This window comes from Larimichthys crocea, chromosome XIX (assembly GCF_000972845.2).
Source record: "Larimichthys crocea isolate SSNF chromosome XIX, L_crocea_2.0, whole genome shotgun sequence".
NCBI lineage: Eukaryota > Metazoa > Chordata > Actinopteri > Sciaenidae > Larimichthys > Larimichthys crocea.
Window position 1 is genome coordinate 12,184,110 of NC_040029.1, and position 23,596 is coordinate 12,207,705.

The following is a 23,596-nucleotide window of genomic DNA, read 5'->3' on the forward strand; positions in this document are numbered from 1 at the left end:
TCTCTGTGTTTGTTGGGTGTGAACGCTGCTTGTTGTAGGACGCGTGTTGTTGCTTCGGTGTGTCAGAGTACAGAACAGAAGCTTTTCCTGTGAATTACATCAACAGGACCGATCTGCCTCGTCTGACTCGTGGCTTGTTGACACCGAGGTGAAGGCGAGGTGTCAGCCGCGTGCCTGACAGCCTGAACGTGGCTGTGGGATGAATCTGTCATGGTGAAAGTGTTCGCCACAAAACCATTGACTAGGACAAACATCGATGTCTCGCTGCCTGCAAATAAATATGCCGAGTACAAATATGAAGTCATGTTCAAGTGGCATTTTGACACTCATACTAATGATGGCATGGAAAGAAAGAAAGCTCTGGAGTAACTTTGGGCTTTTGGCAGAGGCTGGGTGTCTTCTTCTTTGTTAGTTTCCACATTTGGCTCCCAGCTTCAGGTCTGTTAGCCAGATTAGGTGGACAGGGATTCAGTTCAAGACATGGTGGACTGTTTAATGCAGCTGCCATGTTTGTTTTTATCGTTTTGACCTATGCACATAAATGCTACTCAGAACACAACTGCCACTGTCGGTCAACTGTCTGATTAAAGTAGCAGTTTCTGTCGTTTTCACACATGTAAGGATTGTAGGGATGTCCGCAGATCAAGAGTGACCATAAATGAACACTCCAATAAATGGACTGTACTTATATAGCGCCTTTCTAGTCTTCCGACCACTCAAAGTGCTTTACACTACATATTTCATTCACCCATTCACACACATTCACACACTGATGGCATTGGCTGCCATGCAAGGTGCCAACTGCTCATCAGTTTGAGGAGCTAAGCATTCATACACATTCACACACCGATGGCACGGCCTTCAAGAGCTATTTAGGGTTCAGTATCTTGCCCAAGGACACTTCGACATGCAGACTGGAGGGGATCGAACCGCTCTACCTCCAAGCCACAGCCCCCCTTCCCCAAAGAGACAGGATTGAACTCCTGATGTTCTGATTGCATCCACACCACCCCAATCACAATCTTTCAACACTGATTGCTTGTGTTTGAACCCCTGTGTGAATTCTGATTAGTTCTGGGTTCATTTGATGAATCAGAATCATTTTTGAATTTCCGATCCTTAGTTCAGTTCAAAACATTTGCAAAATAACTAAAATCTCTAAGACCATCTCTTGTTTGCTAAGAGAAACACTTCCTAGCGACAACCTGTTCCTTCAAGCTGAATGAGATGAGCACTTTTATGAACCTGACAGTGACAGATGTCACCAGAGCTTCTAATTCACGATGAAGTTGATAAGCTTTGAATATTATAATAATATGAACTTATCTAACGTGACACAATAAGATACATCACTTCCCTAGAAAAGAGTCTCTACTCCTGTCATGTTGAACTACAAAAACACACAAGCTTTGCAGGGAGCATTAACCAGACAGAACATTTATTTTATCTCTTATTAATATAAATCAGCTACAGCTGATCTATTCTTCTGCCTGTGTCATTTTAACGAGCAAAAACAGTTACAACTGCCTGGCAACTTCACATTTTCTAGAACCTTATATATGCATATAGATGTAAACAGGCAGAGGCAGTGATGTACACTGGCTTAGGTACTTGGATGTCAACAGAAATGTTCCTTTGACTTCCCTTCATTTAACAGTCACAGTTTAAAGAATTAAAGTGTTTGTTGCAGCAACAGTTATGTATCCCAGTGATAATTTCGTCAGGCGAGACGAGACGAAATATGTCCGTCAACGAGCCTTTTTCCCTTGACAAAGACGAGACGATGACGAGACGATACAATGTTCTAAAAACACTGACGAAAAATGTGCCAATGCGTTTTTGTTGACGAATAAAAACGAGATGAAAACGTCATGCAAGAACAAAAACGTCCTCCTTGTTTTCGTCTAGAAAGTCCAGTCCTGCTGTCACGTGTTTGTGCCAGCACTTCTTTTACTGTACGCAACGTCACGGCCACACGTTTGAGATCCTCTTGCTGCTCTCGCACCTGTGGCTTGAAAACGAACAGCATGCAGGAGAAACACGGCGTACGGACAGCGCAATCTAGAGCATGAAACAGACATTTGAAGTCAGGCCCGAACCGGCCCGGGCCCGGTAGAATTCAACCCGGCCTGTTTTGATTGACAGCTTTGTAGAGCCCGAACCCGTTTGCAGCCCGACGTTATTAAAAAGTGTGCATATGGCATAACAGTCATTAGTGCTAAACACTAACAGTGATGGACTCATCTTAATTTGAACATTTTAGTAGATGCAACTGGCATAAAATCAATTTATTTATACTGAAATTTAACAATTGCATGTAGAAGATGACAGAACATGTCATAATAGGGTGTACCTGCTATTAGTAGATTAAAAAATGAAATCAAGTGCATATTAAGTGTGTATTGAAACAACAGACAAGACACTTAGCAAAGTTGCATTGAAGATGAATTCATTCAATTCAATCAAGACATTAAATCACTGTGTTAGCTGTGGAACACAAGTGAACTGGAATTAATAAACAAAAAAATATTCCTGAAATAAATAGAAGAAGACTAAAATGTTTTGACTAAAACGGGACTAAAATTTTGAGACCTTTAGTCGACTAAAATATGACTACCAAAAATGATTTGTGAAAGACTAAAAGTGACTAAGACTAAGAATGAACTTTGACACAAGACTAAATTGAAAGATGGGTGACAAAATGAACACTGATGTATCCTTAAAATACAGAGAGGAGCGATGCAGGGAGACGCTGCTAGTCATCTTCACATTCTCACACAGTATCTTTAATACTAAATGTAACCCATATTTACTGTAACTGTACAATCACTGTCTCTCTAGAGACATGTTCAAAATAAAATAACACATTTTCAAACTTATCTTACCAGATAAGTTCAGGTTCATCTGCATCATAAATGCACTGCCACACTGACTAACAAGTATTGTTAGGACATATAACAATTTTAGCTACTAAAAATATTTGAAACATTTGTAGTTTCTACACAGTTACATGAACAATAATTCATAAACATTATTTAAATATAATCAGAAGACAGGAGACGTGAGGCCTCATTAACTTTTTATTTCTAACTACTAAACATCTTTTTTTTTTGATAAACAAACTTTTACAGTGTATAAACTTTCAACTCTCCCTAGTTCATTGTCTCCGTCTGTCTCCATCCAGAGGTGCCCTACTGTGGTAGATAAAACATGACAAAGTCACATTGGGACGCTATGTTGGCCCAAAACGTGATGCAGTGCCCTTAAAACAGAGGGAAAGCGACACGGTTTCCTCTTGGGTGCATAAAGTCTACCCTACATGCTAGAAAACGAGTAGGCCTCTACGTACCTGAGTCACACAATAAAACTATTTTTATCTTCAGAACCATAAATGCATCATGACCTTCCACACGCCGCTGCCTTTAGTGTTTTTTTCGCCGCTGCTTAACGAGATGATCCGTGTCTGAGGGGAAAAACAGGGAAGTTTGCTGTCGTCAAAATCCAGCTGAAACCTTTCTCGACTTAATGTATGTGTCGTCCAGTGAGAATTCTCTCGTGTTACTGCCGCACAATACATTTCACAAACAGGTTGAGGTATTTGCTTAATCTCCAGAGATGCCGCATGCCTCGATGAAACGCATTTCACCTCCTGAGTCTCTTATGATTGACTCGCCGGCTGTGTAAAAGCATCGTGTGTGTAACTCAGAGACGATGCCGCTGGTGTTCCCAGCAGAGTCGTAAAAAAGGACGACATATAAAGACAACAGTCGCCATAAAATACGGCTGTTATTTACAGCAACGTCTGACACATGATGTGAAACTTCAACAAGGTTGACGCACCCCTGTATGTGTCAACGCACTGCCTTAATGAGATTAAGGGAAACTGCATGTATGTGCATCATAGGTGCATTTGTGTCCTGCGTGCAGCGCCGGTGAATAAGCGACAGTGACGGATTGCCCGACGCATCTTCTAAATGATCCCGGAGCCCGGGGCAACTTGAGCGAGGGATGTGTAACAATTCATCATCTCTGTTGTGGAGAGCAGAAATAAAGCCAGTGTTGATGATAGACAGACCCACACAATGGAGGACAAGTGTGTGCGTGTGACGTCTTGTCTCAAAAGGTCATGCACACTGCCTCGACGGTTCAAGGTCGATTCGGAGTTCTAATGACTCACTGCGTAAACAACACAACCGATGTCGGAATGTCGAGAAGGAGGATCGAGATCCTGCCGGCGTAGGTACGGAGACAAAGATACGTCAAACAAACAAATCCAGTTAGCCCAAATGTTCGCTGCTCCCAAGCCTTCCCTTGACACACAAATCCTCATGACATCAGCGCGACACTTGTCATTGCTGCATGAGCTACCATAGGTTCCTCACTGAGATACTGAGTGTGTCAAGATGTGAACGAGTTAAGAGTTATAAATTGCATGAATCAGGTTGGAGGATTGAGGGTATTACAGGTGGATTTCATCTCTGTATACACCCATCAGTCTGTCCTCTCCAATGTATCATTCATTCACAGCAGGAGAGACTGAATCTGACTCTTTAAGTCATAAATGATTTATTGTTATAGTTTGATTTGATTGGCCTTTAAATTGAACCAATAAATATCATTTTGAGACCGTGATGTGAGAAGAAACCCTGAAGTGGAATTTCTGGTTGTGAACTTCAGGATTGTGGGAGTTCGTGAAAGTCTTTGAACGTATCATTTTTGATTTTGTGTTTGTGTTGTCATTGTTGGGCTCAGTGTGACAGTCTTCATTTTGATTCATGTGCATCCTAATCAAACCTAAAACCACATAAGCAAACTGTTGGATAATAAACTGTTTAAGGAGCACTGGTCAATGAAATTTCAGAATGTGATCAGGTCTAGAGTCTAGTTCTTCTCTTCCTTCTCCCTCATGTATCTTTCACATTAGATTTTTGTCAAACACTTGAGATTGAAAGCATGCAGGTCATGCTTTCAATCACAAGTGTTTGACAAAAATCTAATGAAACGATGATGTGTTTGACCATATTTTGGTGAAAATATCAGTTTAGAACACACCAAAGGATTCAGATTCAGCTGGAATCAGGATAAGGTTAATGAAGTTTAGCATTAAGACTGGAAAGAGTTCAAAGATACTCACACATATACTGCAGATCAAACAATAATTTGGCGGTCTGCATTAATAATGTTTTTATTGTGAGGATTTATAGTTCATTCATTTGTTTCAACTGAAGGAATCATGTGAAGTTAATTGTGTGTCCTGTTTGGAGTCGACTGGTGTGACTCTCAGTTTACGAAGCTCTTTGTGAAGCTGGCGAGAAAGAAACACAGCCTGACATGTTTACCGGCTGACACAATGCATTCAGCGACAGAGGCGGCTATTACCGAGCACATTTTCATTACCAGATAACACGCCGCTGTGCTGAGTGTGAGGAGATTGCAGTTGGCTCAAAGAAAAGCTCACGGACGGCCCGAGGACTTCATCAGAATATCGCCAATGAGCCAAAAATGAGTGTCTGCAAAGCCCCCCTGCCCCGCTTTGCTTAGCTTGTGATCTGAGGAGGACCCTGCAGCCGGCTTAACCCACACATTTGAAGTCTGCGCTGATAGAGTATCCAGCAGAAAACACAAACAGGGCATTCACATGCAAGTTGGGCAAGTCATACGCTAGATAAGAGTGAGTGTGAGCTAAGTGCTTCTATATCAACTTTACCATCACGGCTCTTTAGAGCGTTCACCCACCCAAAATATTTTGTCAGTGTGATCCAAAAGCTTCTTTAATATTTTACAGAGCAGACAAACAGAGTGAGGCTGAGCCTGAGTGTTTTAAAGCAGCAGTCCCCAACCTTTTTTGCGCCACGGACCAGTTTCATGTAAAACAATATTTTCACGGACCGGTATAGAAACAACTTTTTAAAAAATGCATTTATTAAAAATAGAAAAAAAAGTTTACAAAAAAATATATCTTAATGCTTTAGCGTCTGCTTGCCATACGCTTTTCAACACTGTGACCAATAAAATACAACTAAAACCCAAGTGCGTAAAAATACAACTCACCATCCCGCTGAATTAGTGGGAGCCCTGTGCTTGTTTGTTCCTCCTACGAGCCGGTCCCATCTGGGGCTAATGGGAGACAACGACACCCGAAGTGTGTTACTTATGTCCAGTCTACTCCGTAATTTGGTTTTGTTCGCTGTCACTGCAGAAAATCCCGCTTCACAAAGATAGGATGTTGGAAATGGAAGCAAGGCGTTCAATGCTTTTTTGGCGATCTCTGGAAATTCTGCCTTGATCTTAATCCAGAACACCGGCAGAGTTGTTGTCTGAAAAGTATTTTCTGAAATGTGCCGAAGCAGTTTTGAAGGCTTCATAGCCTCATTTGCTAGCTTGTTGCCACATAAATTGCAGAGTGGGCTTAGTGCGTGAGAATCACCTGTAGCGATAAACCTGTATTTTAAGTAGGAATCCTGATATTGTCTGTTAAATGCAGCTTTTTCTGTTGCAGCTTCTTCTGTTTCCTCATTGGGCCTTTTTCCTTTTCCAAAGAAGCTCTCCAAACAAGTTTGTTTTTTTACCCATTTTTGCTATCTTGTGGGTAAAATTTTTGATGAAGGCTATCACATCACGTGACCGAGACGAGCGTTTTTTCAAATTAAAAGATCGTTCAGACTCAATAATCAATAAAATATTTTTTTTATTCAGGGTTAATAGTACAAGGCCCACGGACCGGTACCAAATCACCTACGGACCGGTACCAGTCCGTGGCCTAGTGGTTGGGGATCTCTGTTTTAAAGAACCCAGCATCAGTATCACCACATGCTTCTGTTCCATGAGGGACCCTGGACATGTGGAGCAATCACACGGCAGAACGGTGAAATTAAAGTGAAGAATGAACGTGCACAGACGGCAGCTTGGAAATGGTGATTGTTATGTGAGTCCTTGTAAAGCCCTGATGCTTTCTGGAGGATGGAAGCTAATAAAAGTACATCCTGAATCGTAGCTGCCGTGTTGTTGCAGTATCATTATCTGCACATCCAAAGCCAGACGATCCACCCAATGAAACATGTGCCACCAGAAACTGAACGATTTGAATTTGTATTGTTCAATGTGAACCACTGCATTGAAAAGCTAAATCTGAAATAAATTGAATTTATTAGTTTGGAACTGAACATTCAGTTCTCACAATTCAAATTCAGCTTTCTGTGACAAACATCATTTTTGTTTGTGTGAAGATCCAAAATGTTGAATATGAGAGGGTTAAATTTATCTGAGAGGTGTTTTGACAAAAAAATGAATTATTCAAATTTCATATAAGTACAAGTGCACAAATGTTATTTCATTTACAAAATGTTAAGAGGTTAAATAACTGGACAGCATTTAACCAATGAGTGATATTTATTTTTGTAGTCTATTGTAGACTGTGTTGTATTATTTCATGACAGATCACAGCATAGATTTTCTGATTGAATAAATAAATATTAAAAGAAGGTGAATTAAAGAGAGCAGTGAGAGCGTGACTGTGAATCACGGCCTTCATTACAACAGTAAATCATATTATCTGAGTATTATCTATATTACCCGTCACCCGCTGACAGGTAATAAATCTATGGAACACATGGAACGTCACTTCAAAATCATGTTTGACTGAGTGAGAGTGTACACTGGGTAAATCCAGTACGTGCTGACCTGATCACACATGAAGGTGTGTGTCATGTCTGTAATGCGTCTGAATTAAACCCACAAGACCTCCGGTGGATGTGAAAAGTGTGCCTGTTTATCTGCGTGTGATTCATTTCAGCTTTATGGTTTGTTTGGTATAAGGAGAAGAAGATCTGGCTAGTTAAACTGAGCAGTGAATAAAGAAGAAAGAAGCCAATAAAAGTGCTGCTCAGACGGCTCTGTGCTTTTACTGTCTTGCTGCAGCAGCACTTTTTTTTTGCACTGATGATTTATTTGGGTTTGTGACATTAGTACCGCCGGGATGAGACTCTGAAACAAGGTGGGAGAAAACAGACACGAGATCTTTCCAAAGGTAGAAAAAGCTGCAAGAGCGACTTGGCGGTGCTGTTGCAAACTTCACATGGTGATCAAGGCTCAAGTGCAATCCAGCAAGGACGCCTGACACTGAGAGTTATCCTGATGGAGGGCGCTTTGCTTCGCCCTTCTTGGATACTCTGTTGGTATCTGGAAAAAAGAAGCGTGAAGGAAAACTGCCAAAGCGCCGCTCTGTCCAGCAAGGAGCGCAGAGCATCACCATGAAGGTGTAAAGGTGGAGGACAGTTCGCTTCACCGTCTCCTGGCATGTCATCAGCCACATCTCTGCCTGGACGGATACTTTCGACTATTCGAAACAACACAGGTCACATAACAGATGGCGTTTCACACATGCCAGAGAACGACTTTCAGTGGAGCTCTGCCAGTGCCTCAGTTTGCCCGACCAGCACCAGAATCCAGCACCACGGAGGATCACATCGTGTCTGAACGCACACAGCAGAGGTAAGGTTTGCGTGAGATAGTCTGGGAAACAATCGCTGAGCACTTAACATTTAAAAAGTGACCTCAACCACTTACCTACAGTACATTTAACATTTTCACATGAAAACTTAATTCAGAGATTTGCATTTGAAAATCTATGGGCTGCCGTGTATTTGATGAAGCTGGGCGCCGGGTGAACGTGGTCAGCTTTGTCAGAGCAGTAATGGGCCAATTTAATGTTCAGATAGAAATGTCCGCGTCTTAATTGTACCTGATTTGAATATGTGGATTAGAAAGCCTTCCCCAGGTGGAATGCCTCGTATGATTAATGACAGCGCAAGAACTAGTTCTGCCGGCCCCTCTCCAACCCCCCCCCCCATCATTGTGAGCGTGAACTAGCTCACTTTCATGTTTCATTAATCTTATTCAGGCTGCTGAGCACACCTTTGTTAAAAATCTCCTGTCTCATCAACAGTGTTACTTTGGAGATGTGAAAAATGTCTCCGCTCTCTCCGTGGAGAGAGAGAGAGAGAGACGCTTTTTCTTTGGCTTTCGGTCAGTTCACAGACAGCCACGTCGACACCACATTACTCACCTGTGAGGCCCGCTGAACTGCAGTGCTCACAGTGAGGACACGAGCTCCTCTCTGCTTTGCCTCCGGCATTCGGAATATCACATTAAATCACATCATGTAATATATTTGCCGTGCTGCGGGGGACGTTTTAATGAAATCACTCTGAACGGGACCACGCTACAGTTTTCTGACTCTTCCTTTGTTGTGTCATGTGTTCAAAGCCCCCCGATACTTCCCTGTCAAGGACGAGTCAATACACAAAGATCTGCTACAAATATTTACCGCATAAAATCATATATTACAATGCTTACCTTTCATATAAATGATCCAGTGAGTCGACAACTTTGCTAACAGCCAAACATCAACCAGGTCACCAACAGCAGACCCAGCAGCAGCTAATATTACTGACTAGTCCAACAGCAGTCAGCCCAGCTCGGCGTCTGTATAGTGCCTAGACTACATACAATACAATGAAATACACACTAAGCCAGACATGGGCAAACTACGGCCCGCGGGCTGCATGCGGCCCGTTAGGCTTTTCAATGCGGCCCGCCGAACTTATCCACATCCAAAAAATAAAAATATATCTTACAAAGATGTGTCTCGTCACTGTGCGATGAAAACTCGGCGAGCTAGCCCCCAAAGAGTAGCAACAAAACCCACAAAATTACACAGTATGTCTGATCTTTGCTGTTTTGTGTCAAAAGTTCTATTCCAGCGCGAAGAAACGCTGCTAATGTCTCCTGCTCTGTCTCTGCTTTAGTTTGAATCAGTCATGAAGCTCCTGGTTGTTACATAAAGACAAAGAGGCTTTGACAGTGAAGTGTGACCTCTTGCTGCGATATACTACCTTTGGGTTTACTTAATTCTAGATCGTCATTGGTGGGTCAAAGGTGAACGTGGGCGGTACTAATCGATTCTCCTGACTCTGATTGGTCGACAGGTGACAGGTGTCAATCATCCACACTCTGTGTTGTTTTAGCCTTAGCAGCACCGCTAGCTGCTACCTGCTGCTTCATATTCTTTAATACCGCTTGTTTCAAACATCGCGTCGTGTTAAAACTCGAAGTCTTCTTTCTTCCTCTCTGAATCCTCCTGAACAACTTTTGCAAACAGCTGATGTTAATAACTGTTGTTATCTTCTGCCACTATGAAAAACGACCACACTGGTGAAGACATGTTCATTATTAGTCTGGCAGAGACAGGGCCAGGCTTGGGTCCTGCCAATAAGGCGCGATAACTTTTGGGGCTCCTCGGCTGCAAACGTCAGATGAGTGAACATGTTTTAAGAAGCCCAGCCCCTCTGTCAAATTTTAGAATCCAATGTGGCCCGCAAGTCAAAAAGTTTGCCCACCCCTGCACTAAGCTAATGATTTCATACCATTGACCTGCATGTCACAAGTACACACATTGTACATGTCGGAAAAGTTTCACACTTAAAACACCAATCACACAATCTGCATCAATCGTTGCATCTTATGTGTTTCTATTATGATTATATGTTCACAGTACAATCATATTTATTTGAGAGAAACATTGTCAAACAATATTTACCGTATTTTCCGCACTATAAGCCGCTACTTATTTCCCGCGCTTTGAACCATGCAGCTTATACAAAGACGCGGCTTTTCTATTGATTTTGATTCAGTCGCCAGGGGGCGCTCTAACAGGAAGTGCAAAAAAAACGAGACAGATGGGAAGTGCAAAGAAGAACACGCTAGTTTTTATTTAGCACATGCAACACAACACGCACGACGAATTATTAACAGCGAATTATTTTCACCCCCTCATCATGGAAAGCACACGAAGAAGTTCGCACGATGCAGCTTTTAATTTGAAGGCCGTCGATCTGGCTATCCAGGAAGGAAATAGAGCTGCTGCACGTAAGCTTGGCGTTAATGAATCCATGGTGAGAACTTATTTAATAATAAATAAACATTCACGGTACAAAATCTTTCTGTGTATCTGGTAAATATCTCATTTCTCAACCTGGATATCAGCGGCTTATATATGTACATTTTTATAAATTAAAAAAAAAAAAAACATAGTAGGTGCGGCTTATATTCAGGTGTGCTCTATAGTCCAGAAAATACGGTACATTTGTCTAATTTGTTTTTGCATCCCTTTATCACATTGTATTTACTCGTGTACTGTCTTTCTGCCTCTTTCAGCTCAGAACCTTTCAAACAGTTCACTATTTCCTCGGCTCATCACAAGATCTTCATCTAGCCCAGCATACGAAACACACGGTCATATTGTTTATGTAGAGGATGCAAGCTGCGTATCAAATAAATACATTTTTTTATACAAATATTTGCACGGTGACAGAGACGTCTATGTGACGTCGGTAGTTACAATATGCACACCGCCGTCAGTCCGGGTGTCTTGACTGCAGCAACCCGTGATTGCAACAACTGTTTTCCAGGCTGGAGTCTACAAACAGCAGAAACCAATGAATTATTATGCAGACTTTTTAATGTGCTAACAACAACAAGAATACTATGAATCACTCAGAGTCTGTGAGAAAATGATATTATTACTAGTCTAGGTGCGTCTGTGTGTGTGTTCATCAGGTCTCAGTGACTGAAAACAAGCTGCTGTGTTTTTTCACTTGAGTTAAGATTAAGGCAGGAAGAGCTGACAATTGGATGTGTGTTATTAGCATACGGCTGCCGGTGTGTTTACCTCGTCCCCTCCACCCTCCTCCCTCCAGCTTTGCCTCTGTCTGCTCTCCTTCTCTCTCCCTCTGTCTCATGTCTCTGTCTCTCACCCCTCCTCCCTCTCCCCTGTCACGGAGTGGGAGCCGGGGAGTGACGCATCATCATTCGTTATTCCACTGAACACTCTGTCGATTCCCCCTCTGAGCCTCGGTTTCATATCTCATCAAGAAAAATGCCAGCCTTAACCGTGGCTGGCTCCAGATTAAAAAATCAGGTGCGCCGTGCCACAGGCAGACCTATTTGCAGCAAAAAAAAGCCTTTTAAGTGAGAGGAGAGGAGTTAGTGAGAATATATCTATTGGATGCCTCAAATGTTAAATTAGGCTGTAAATATCCAAATGCGGTGCGAGGAAAATGCAATCATTGCTCACTTTTTGAGTGATTTCTTTCTGACTGTACCTTGGTTTTTATATTATCCGGAAGCCATTTGGAAATGCAGGCTTTTATGCTTAAAATGTGATATATGCTCCCTATCACTTTTTATTAAGGTTAAGGTTTATAACAGCGCTGATGGCGAACCCGCTGAATGATGAACATCTGATGTTATGTACGTCCCAAAAGCCGCCCCTCATAAAACTGCTCTTACTTAAAGCAGACTGCTTAAGACTGAGTAGCGACTGGATTGTGTCTACAGCACTTAACACCCGACTCTATCAAGTACTAACAGTTGTCAACACATGGTTGTCCAGATGCTTATTCATGTTTTGATCAGATATCCCCAAAAACATGTCATACACTCATTAATTTAACACCTTTTCTCATGTTTGTTTCATTTGTTCGTAGCAAGACATCATCAAACCCTTTGAGCTTTTGAGCTTTGCTCCATTTCATTGACTTCATATAGAAAAACATGTCCATACTCCAAGCAGTTACACAGTCATATATGAATTTCTTTGTTTTTTTGTGATAATAGTTAATTATTGATTAATTAAATGGAGATTTTCATTGTTTATGTCATTATTCCATTATCCTGTTGCTCATAAATCATTAACTGGATAATTTTCTCGAGATCTTGAGATAATGAAACTTTCCAGGGATAACAACATAATTCATTTGAAATCTTGAGAAAACAAAAGGACAGTCGAGTATATTAAATTATTTTTAGATTTCAGATTCATTTCGAAAGCTTCTTTATCTTGAGATTATACCCTTATCTTGGGATAACAACATTTCGACATATTGACATAAATAATTCAAGATCTAGAGAAAAAAAGGAAACTGACTCGTCATCATGAAGAAACTGAAATCAAATGTATGAATGTATGACAGCTTAGGGCTTCTGTAGCAAAGTCAGATATTGTGAAAAATATAATTTTGGTATAGGGCAGTGGTTCTTAACCTGGGTTCGATCGAACCCTAGGGGTTCGGTGAGTCGGTCTCAGGGGTTCGGTGGAGCCTCCGCCCTGGAATTTTTTATACCATTTGTTACAACATATCTTTGTGAGCAATCGTTTTTTTGAGGATGCTGGACATAAAAACTAAGAAAAGGAACAGACTTTGCTGTGAAAATGACATGAGACTGGCACTTGCCAAGGTGAAGCCACGCATATCTGAACTGGTCTCTCAAAGGCAACAGCAGAAGTCACACTGAGGTAAGTTGTTGTGAGTTCATGCACTGTGTTGGTTTTGTTATTTGAACAAGGTGATGTTAATGCACGGTTCATTTTGTGCACCAGTAAAAAAATCATATTTTATTTTTTACTAAAGGGTTCGGTGAATGAGCATAGGAAACTGGTGGGGTTCGGTACCTCCAACAAGGTTAAGAACCACTGGTATAGGGACTAAGGCACTGAAAACATTAGTCAGCTCTACCTAAGCAAACACAACTTAGACTACCTGCTGTGAAGAGAATGAGGACGCCCTCAGTTAGTTATTTATATGGCACATTTCTTTTGGTACCCAGTATATCTGTACAACCTTGATTATCCACTACAGATACACTGTACACTGACTGACACATCATCCATAAAAAGGGCAGAGTTGGAAGGCTCAGGGGAAGCAGAGGTCACTGTGGTAGTCACAAAACTCCACACCACGATTGTTCCCTTTTTAAAAGGGGACCAGAGAGTTCGTTCCAGCTACTGGGGGCCCATCCTGTTCATGGAACAGTGAAGCAGCACTCTTGCAAAGATACTGGTCATGGGGCTTTGCCTCTCCAGTCTGCATGTGGTACTGTGAGAGAATAAGGCAGAATTAGAGTGAGAGCTGTCAGAATTTTTTAACAGGAAGTCAAGCGTGTTCCCAGTGGATGCTGGGATCCGTCAGGGTAGTGCCTCGCCATCACTGCTGTTCAGTGTCCAGTGTGGTAGCTTCAGGTTTGCATCTCTGCTTTTGCAAATGATGCGGTTGAACTGGCTTCATCAGACCACGACCCCCCCTGTGTGCACTTGCACTGTCAAAACTGGCCAAAAAATATGCTTGATTATTCCTTCTAACAAACCAATATAACAAATTATTTCAGCATAAAAATGACTTATATACCTACACATTGCAAAAAAAAACAAACAAATAAAATAATTAGGTTACGGTATGCAGAATGGAAATGTAATGATCTAAGCCAGATGTGCTCATCAGGAACAAATTATTTCCAAACAGGGTTTTTAGTATCAAATTGCAAACCACTCTCTCTACAGCTGATGTTGAATTATTAGTTTCATTTTTTAAGGCCATGGGAGAAAACAGAGGAGTTCCCTTCAGTTTTGATGCTCAGTCACTGGCCCAAGTGAACGAATTTAAGTATCTTGGGTCTTGACACATGAACATGACGGATTTGCACCGCACTGCCACGGTGAAGAGCGAGCTGAGCCTGAAGGTGACACTTTTGATTTACAGGTCAATCTATGTCCCAACCCTTGTGAATTCTGACCACAACGGTGAGCTCCTGGATAAAAGTAAAAATAGTAAGACAGAATCATGGATGGACGGATCAACAGATGGATGGATGGATGGACGGATGGACCGACCTTATTAAAACTATTGCAGTATAATTCAACAGCCATGCTGTACATTTCTGAAGGTTTAACTATGGTCATTTTGAAGGCTGGAGTTTTTGATTGTACTGCTTGATGTAGATTTATGTGTGAATGCTTTATGTAATGCTCATATTTTGCCCACCCCATCTTAATTCATGACGGGTATGCCTTCATGAATACAGGATTTATGTTCACAAATAACAACCGTGTATGCTTTATCAGATCAGATCAAGATGCCTGCAAAAATACATACCATGTTCTGAACAGACAAATTACAAACTAACATTACCGTGATTAGGGAGTCAAAGCGGGTCGACCGACAACTCGACTTGGGCTAGTAAGAAATGGTTTGGTCCAGGTTTGGACGGGCAGGTCAAGTGAACAAACAGTGGTGGTCAGTGGTGTGTGGCTTATTATAGTGAAGTTTTACCCACTTCTTGCATAGGATCGTACCCAGAGCCCAAAGTAAATGGTTGGTGTTATATAAGAGTCAGTTGATGACAAAATAACCAAAGTAGATGGTTATGGTAAATGGACCATTCAAAGCGCGTCACACAAACACATTCATACACTGACAGCACTGGCTACCATGCAAAGTGCCAATCGTTCGCACACATTCACACAACAATGGCGTAGCCATCTGGAGGAACTTGAAGTTCAGTATCTTGCCCAAGGAAACTTCGACATACAGACTGGAGGAGCCGGAAACCACCGATCTTCTGATTAATGGACAACCTGTTCTACGTCCTGAGCCACATCCTGTCTTCTTAGTTTTTTAAATGTCCATCAAAATAAATGTTAGTAGGAGGGCATGTGGAGGATGTGACATGATTCCAGTCCCATGTAACATCATTTCCATCCCAGGGACATTCATTGTATTAGTCCATTGTTGTGTGTTCACCTCACATTCACCACAGTCACCAGACTGCATCAAGGTCATTTCTATGTTCACTCCGTCAAGAGCTCATAAACAAAAGGGAGAATCTTGCATTCAGTTAATTTGCTTGACATTCAGACTTGTTTGCATTAACATTGAATTCAACACATAATGTGAGACCGCAACTGTTAACAAGAGATACTTCGTATAAAAGGTCTCTTTTATGTTTTGAAAAATCCAGTTATTTCTCCTTTTTCACTGGATTCATGTTCCAAGGGCATGTTGCCAGTTCAATCTTTGTGCACGGCTCTCCTGAAGAAAAGTGAATACAGAGGGCGTGCTAGTCGAAGGTAATTCTTAGAAAAGGACATGAAAAGAGTTAAGCCCATGGGTCTAGTTTCCCTGCACACTGACAAACTAAATACACACATTATGGTTTAGGCTTGAGTCAATGGTGTATGATATACCTTAACAGCAGACTGGACAGAAGTGTTTCAAAGCTCTGTGGTTGCAGTTTTACCTCTGCCTACACCCAGGATCACTGGTGGGTGGCCCTCTGAGAGAGCCACTGAGTGGGTTACTGTGTTGTTGCTTGGTTAGTGGCTCTCCCAGTGTGTGTGTGTGTGTGTGGATTAACACTTCAAAGCTGATTCTAATTCTCATATTATATATATAGTTAATGAAAATCCACTAAAGTACTATAACTATTTGAATTTGAACCATTTGTAATCGTAATAAAGTTTAAAGCCTCTGGAAAGGTGGCTTCAAAAAGTAAAAATGCAGAAATGATATCAAAGTTGAGCGTCTACATCCATCCACAAAAATCTGAGTGACACTAATCGTTCCTAACTTTTAGAAAACCTGCTTCAAAAACAGCTCACTTTGCCGTTCAGACCATTTCTCAACACCATGTAGGTGTGGCGGATCATGTTTTGATTGACAGCTCCCTCATGAGTAATGACAGAAGTTAAGCAATGTACTGCTGTGGACGGGGAAGCTGCATTTATAGCACCTAAAAACGTCAGTTTAAGTGTACGCTGTATTTTAAAATATATTCACCTCTTTACTTTGATATCAGAGAGTTCTTTATGATGGAGAACTGACGCTGTTATATCATCAGAGCTGATGACAGAGACGGTTTATTTATTACACTAAACGTATTGAGGTCATTCATGAGTCAGTTTCTTTAGGTTTTTTTTTGTTTGTTTGTTTTTCTTTTTGATTGAATTAATTGTGTAATAAATGCCTGAGCATAACCATGACCAATTCAAACCTAATATCAGGGAAATTTCCAAAAACTCAAACAATAATAATTGAATCTGGATTGAAACCAATTTCTAAGTTGAACTTTTTTGATGTTTTTTTTTTTTTATATACATACTGTAAGACCCTAGATGACATAGTAAGAAAGCTGTTGGGTTTCCCATGGTTTGGGGCAGCTGTGGCCAAGGAGGCAAAGCGGTCTTCCACTAATCAGATAATCGACTTCTCCAGACTGCATGTTGACGTGTCCTTGGGCAAGATACTGAACTCACCTGTGTTTGAATAGTAAGCTTCTAAAACTGATGAGCAGTCAATGCCATCACTGTATGAATGTGTGTGAATGGGTGAATGAGATATTGAATGTGTGTGAATGGGTGAATGAGATATGTAGTGTAAAAGCACTTATAGTCCAGTCCATTTACCATTTAGCAACAATTTATTTGTTAGCGTACAAAAAAACTACAGCTCCCATGGTAACTGTTGCCGTGTTATCTATGATATTCACCCATTTCAGCTTTATTCTCCATAGTCTTCATTCAGTGTCCGTGCTGTCCTAATACACATTTGTCAACAGATTTCTGTCCTGGAAAAGATCCCGGACATCCCAGTTTCACTTCAGCTTTCTATTCATTGTAAAAGAAACCAGGGATGATAATATTATGATCTATACGTGACAGCATATTCCCAAAAAGACACCAGAGGTGTACACGGGGAGTTTCAAACTCTTATTAAGACAAGCATGTCTTTCGATTAAATGTTTAATTAGTGTGCACTGATCAACAGTAGATTTGTTCAAATTGGCATACACGTGCTTTACACTGTGAGTGTTTTCAGGAAAGTAGGTCAGGCCTCACGCTGTTATGTTGTTCAAAACACAATGGTGTTTTTAAGCGAGATATTTGGCAGCTATTTTAGACTGACTCAACGCTGCAGAAGGCTTCCAGAGTGTCTGAAAATATATCTTAACCAGCCCATGAACACTGAAAGCTCACCACTTTTGATCAAAGTGCCACAGCAGAAGTGTGTCGGTGCAGAGTGGCTGACACCAGGCCTTGTCTGCATTGCTGCAAATGGAACATATTAGCTGCAAATAAAACGCTATTGGGTGACATACCTGCAGCTAAATACAACTTGATTGACACACATTGAAGACACGCTGTCTGACACATAGTTCTGCCTACATGTGCCTCTATATGCTGCAGAATTTATTGTGTTTTCACTGAAGGTACATCTCAGCTCTGAGACTTTATCCAGTCTGTGCTGTGTGCAGAACACTTTAACACATCACACTTCAATGCACTTCAAGTAGCTAACAACACACAATTATTCATCCTGTATGCTGTGAAATAAAATTTCTAAATATATAAAAATGTAAATGTTTCTAAATATGTGTATAACTCTTAAATGGCTGTCAAAAATTCTAAATAAAATCATGTATCATTTTTTCTTACTTAGTAATGGTCTATTGATACTGATACCGATCTATTTATACAATATCAATCGATTCATATTCTAGAATTTTCCAAATTAAGATTTTCTACAGTATTACGGCTACGAATAAACTTAATAATAATAATCTTTTTTAACATGGACCACTCTCCATTATGCAAATTTTGCAATGAAGAAGTGGAGGATCAGTTACATTTATTTTTTTACTGCCCACATGTAGTCAGACTGTGGTTAGATATTCAAAATTGGCTACGACCCATAAATATTAACTTTGAATTCACACCCCTAAATATTTTGTTGGGAGCACTTAATGCAAATTGCCCACAGATTGAAAATACAATTATTCTTTTGGGGAAAATATTTATATTTAAGGCTCAATGAAAAAGGAATTTGATTTTGGAAAAAATTTCTTTTGGAAAAAATCATTGTGACAAAGTAAAAATACATAACAGAAAATGGAAAAAAAAAAAAAAAAAGTTTGAGTAAATACACATATGGAATGTCAATGTTAAAAAAATGAACAGCACTTCAGACAAGAGTGCTAAACGGATCCAGTTTCCAAATCTATACCTGCACCCCATTCAGAAAGCTCAGTTCCACAACTGATGTGTTACCAACAATTATCTCAAAATCAATTAAAAGATCCACAACTCCACAAGAGCCTGGAATCAAACACAGGCTCAGAGCTGCTGCAGGGCACCAAGGAAAAAAAACAAGACACCAGCTCAGCTAGAAATTCTGCCCTTACAACAATCATGTTCAGTTTTCATGAACACTCTTAAGGAGGTTTTAATATAAAGGTGGAATGAGCAGGACTATTCAAAGTTGGAGAGCAGTGGTGGTTAAGCGACCTCGAAGGTAAATGATCAATAGGAGCTACAATAGCAAGCGCAACACTGTCAGTCAGAGAAATAAAATGTTATTTTCTATTATTTCACACTTTGAACCCTGCGGCCTATACAACGCTGTGACTAATTTATAGATTATTACTGGCCAACGGCCAATGGGGGGCACTCTCTAGCAGTAAACGCAAAAGTAAAATAGACGTGGGGAAAGATTATGCGTCGAAGAAAACACTAGTTTTGATTTTCCTCATCATGGAAAACACACGAAGAAATGCATATGATGCAGCTTTTAACTTAAAGGCAATCGATCTGGCCATCAAAGAAGGAAATAGAGCTACTGCACGTAATCTTGGGATCCCGTGTTGATGCCGTGTTGGTGCCGTACTGCCGATTTTCAGGCACAGTTTGAAAAAAAGCGTGTCTTAAATTAAAACTACAAAAAAATCTTGTGTGTACCGTCTTTCTGTGTAAATACCTCATGTTACAACATGCGCATTATATTCAATTGCGGCCTATATATGTACAAAATAATTTTACCCAATTATTTGATTAATCGATGAATATTCGATAGAATACTCCATTACCAAAATATTCCATAGCTGCAACCCTAATTAAGTTCATCAACGTATTAAGTTTAAACTTTTTAACTGAAGTGGAAAAAAAACTTCACCACCACCTTGATCTGCCCCGATCAAATCAACAACCGTAACCTCCGCCCGCATCCACAGCTTTCCATTCCATTTCGCTTCTAAAAACACTAGCAAAGGCGGTTGACCAAGCTGAGCCTATGGACAAAGATGACTTCGAACTTGGTGACTGTGTATTGCGTAGTACTGACCTTCCCTGGAGGAGCAGGAGGGCTGAATCTACCAGCACAGACCAGGAAAGAGTCAGGTTGAGGTTTGCTGTTCTTCACCTCGGGGTCGTCACCCAGAACAATGTGGTCGAACAGACTGAAGAAGTCTTTGTGTTGGCTCGTCTTTAACTTGAACGTCACACCAGCTGAGCTGGTCGCCACTGCAATGGGGATGTTGTGTTTCTTCAGATGGTTCACCAGTTTCTCCACACCTAGAGGTAAACGAGGTTAGACTAACATTAGTTTGTCACCATGCAAGGCAAATATTTTGAATGACGCCTGTAGACATGGATACTGTATTAATATTGTGTTTTTATTCTTACATACATACAGACCATATATATATATATATATATATATATATATATATATATATATATATGACAATATGGCCTGATCAAGTCTCATGCAGCTGTCTGTGTTGTGGTGGTGATATGAACAGGTGAGATCCTGAAGTCTGAAATATAAATCAAAACCTGAACTGTATGACAGTAGTGCTGTAACCACCACAATAAATCATTCACTAAGGGAGGCAGCAGTAGCTCAGTCTGTGGGGACTTGGCTCGGGAACCGGAGGGTTGTCGATTCAAGCCCAACACAGACCGAAGTATGGAGTGTGGACTAGTAGCACGAGAGGTGGTGGTTTGCCTTCTGGGAACAATCTGTTCAGAGGAGAAACCATGACTGAGGAGGACAAATAATAAGAAGAGAACTGCTTGGACCAACAAACAAAAGGAATGGATAGACCAGTGGAAAGCTTTGAACTGATGAGTGCGAATTTGAGGTTTTTAGTTCAAACCGCCATCATATACAAAAAAACGTATCGTATGCCCCAATACTTGCATAGCTGCATATACACAAACAGAAGGAGCAGCACTCCTACACAGCCCACACAAGAACTAATGATAGGCTGCTCTTGAACTGAGGACAAACCAACTGTTTTATATTTCTATGTTCTTTCGTGGACGCTCTAAAATATGCACTGCATGTTACACGGCACGGTGAATCAGGTGTACCTGGCATGAGTTTGGCAGAGGGAAAGATCCTTTCTTGTATTTGCCTGGTTTCAGCAAGGAGCTCCTCAGCTGTCATGGGAAGCTCCAGAGCATCCCGAATAATCTGGCAAGCGCTCAGAGCATTTTTACCCATCACTGACGACTTCACGTCCCATGTGTACCGCTTTCCAAAGCGGTCACATATTTCCTGGAAGGACACCGTGTACAGTCGCTCTGTGTCTGAAATGAGAAAACACGAAAAAAAAAGGAGGACTCTTTGATTTCAATGAAACACAGGACTGAACATGAATGGAACCTTTCCTACGCTGCCACAAACACAGAAATGAACAGATGGCTGTGACACAAACTTTAAGTAAGTACACACCTGACCACATCAAACTAGGGATGCACCGAAAATTAGAGAAATGATCCAGGCCGCGATGCATGCAGATAACCCGCTCAGAGACGGACCGGAGGAGAGCGGAGCGCAGAAAAAAGGATGCGTCTCTCTGCACCAGATGTGGGGCATGCACCTTTGTTGTCTGATGTGTTCAATGAGATCCTGCAAGATCCTCTTTATGAGAGAACATATTTAATTTTAAAATCTTTCAGCAGACCAGTCAGTTATAGGTCAAGTTAAACATTTTGTTTTGAATTTTAATTTATATTGTGCATTGTTGTAATGTCAGTGCTAAATAAATATTTTCATACTACATACTAATTGATTTATTCTTTTAATTGCAATGCCTTGACTTTTGTGAGGTTAGTACACAGGCATAGCTATGAATGCAATGGTTCTAATAATTGACATAATCATTTCTTTCGGTGTTTTGGTTTTCGGCCTTGGTTTCCTCATTTTTGCTTTTCGGTTTCGGCCAAGAATTTTCATTTCGGTGCATCCCTACTATTTATGCAATAGTAAAAAAAAAAAAAAAAAGTGAAAAATCTAACAACCGCATTTCATATTCGGTTTTGGTATCAGTATTCGGCCAACCATTTAATTTTTATTCGGCTTCCGCCGAAAATTTTCATTTCGGTGCATCCCTACTATTTATGCAATAGTAAAAAAAAAACAGTGAAAAATTTAACAACCGCATTTCATATTCGGTTACGGTATTCGGCCAACCATTTAATTTTTATTCGGTTTCGGTTTCGGAAGAAGATTTTCATTTCGGTGCATCCCTACTATTTATGCAATAGTAAAAAAAATAGTGAAAAATGTAACAACTGCATTTCATATTCGGTTTCGGTGTTCGGCCAACCATTTAATTTTTATTCGGTTTCGAAACCGAATAAAAATTAAATGGTATAAAATGGAATAAAATATCCCTACTATTTATGCAATAGTAAAAAAAAATTAACAACTGCATTTCATATTCGGTTTCGGTATTTGGCCAATGATTTAATTTTTATTCGGTTTCGGACGAAAATTTTCTTTTCGGTGCATCCCTACATTTGAAAATGAACAGTAATAAGCTTAAACACATATTAAATGACATCCTTTTATACAGGTAACAGTCCCAAACGGAGCTTTAGAGTCAAGCCAAACATCATTTAAATATAAGGTCATTTGTAGTTACTGCAGTTATCTGCACATATATAATTGACATGAACGGCGTCATACGTGTGTAGGTGTGTCAGTAGATACATATGTTTGATTCGGCTCATGTTTCATTGATAAAGAAGTTGGAAGTGTCGGTCAAACTCGGACTTTCATTAGTGGGTCACCGCCGTCAGTGTGAGCTTCAGAGCGGGAACTTAACATGGACGTGGAGCAGGTGACGCAGAGTAAATGTTGGATTTCTCAGGTTTGTGACGCAGTTTGCTGTTTGAGATGTATGCCGGATTCATTCGTACGATATGCCACAACAACAACTCTATCAAGCCACGCTCGACGTCATGCGATATTTTAGTTGTGTGCAAAAAGTCGTAAAGTTGTATATTTTTCAATGGAGTCCGGAGTTCACTCGAAGTGAATGAATGAACGTAGGTGCAGGCTCGTGTAGAAGTAGATATAGACCTCACAGACCTAGCAGCAGTCCGTCCATGTCGAAGAGCACATGGCTCACAGGCTGGAGGAGACTGCTCGGCACGGACATGTTTCGCTCTTCACTGTGGCTCCGCGTCAAGCAGGGCGGCAGGAGGACGACTAAAAAGTAACACAAGTCTAAAACGAGCCTAAAAACGCAGCTAAAGTCGACTAATGCTCCGATAATAAGCACAAACGATGCCGTTTATATCATTTCCATACGTGCTTCACATGAAACTGCCCATAAATGAAAGGTTTTTGTATGAAATAGTCATTCAGACTGCTCAGGGTTTCTTTTTAGTCGTCCCGGCGCAATGGCTACTGGGAAATGAAGTCCACTTCAGTGTAAGAGCTTTGTTTGTAGTTCCAGAAAGCACTTCACACATCACTTTGTAATATGCATTAAAACACATGTTTATTGTGAACATGTACACACAACAGACAACAGGTTTATGTGTCATTTCACTTGTCCAGTTCCATTAGTTTAGTATTTTAATTTTTAATAATGATTTAATAGTTTATTAGCCATATACCCATATACACAAAGT

The 23,596-nt window shown here is 40.7% G+C and overlaps 1 protein-coding gene across 2 annotated transcripts in view; it reads right to left on the reverse strand.

The window, feature by feature from the left end:
* pudp (pseudouridine 5'-phosphatase) overlaps positions 1-23,371 on the reverse strand; it is a 37,775-nt gene extending 14,404 nt beyond the window's left edge. Inside the window, exons 1-4 of one of the 2 annotated variants that reach the window (XM_027291812.1) lie at positions 23,049-23,371; positions 21,041-21,259; positions 20,007-20,236; positions 17,321-17,497 (exon numbers count right to left, since the gene is read on the reverse strand). In XM_027291812.1, coding sequence (XP_027147613.1) covers positions 17,411-17,497; positions 20,007-20,236; positions 21,041-21,259; positions 23,049-23,118 — 606 coding nt within the window. In that variant the 5' untranslated portion in view covers positions 23,119-23,371 and the 3' untranslated portion in view covers positions 17,321-17,410. Of the gene's footprint in view, positions 1-17,320; positions 17,498-20,006; positions 20,237-21,040; positions 21,260-23,048 lie in introns of those variants that run through there. The other variant, XM_019273135.2, reaches the window with a different exon arrangement.
* Positions 23,372-23,596: the final 225 nt, after the last annotated feature.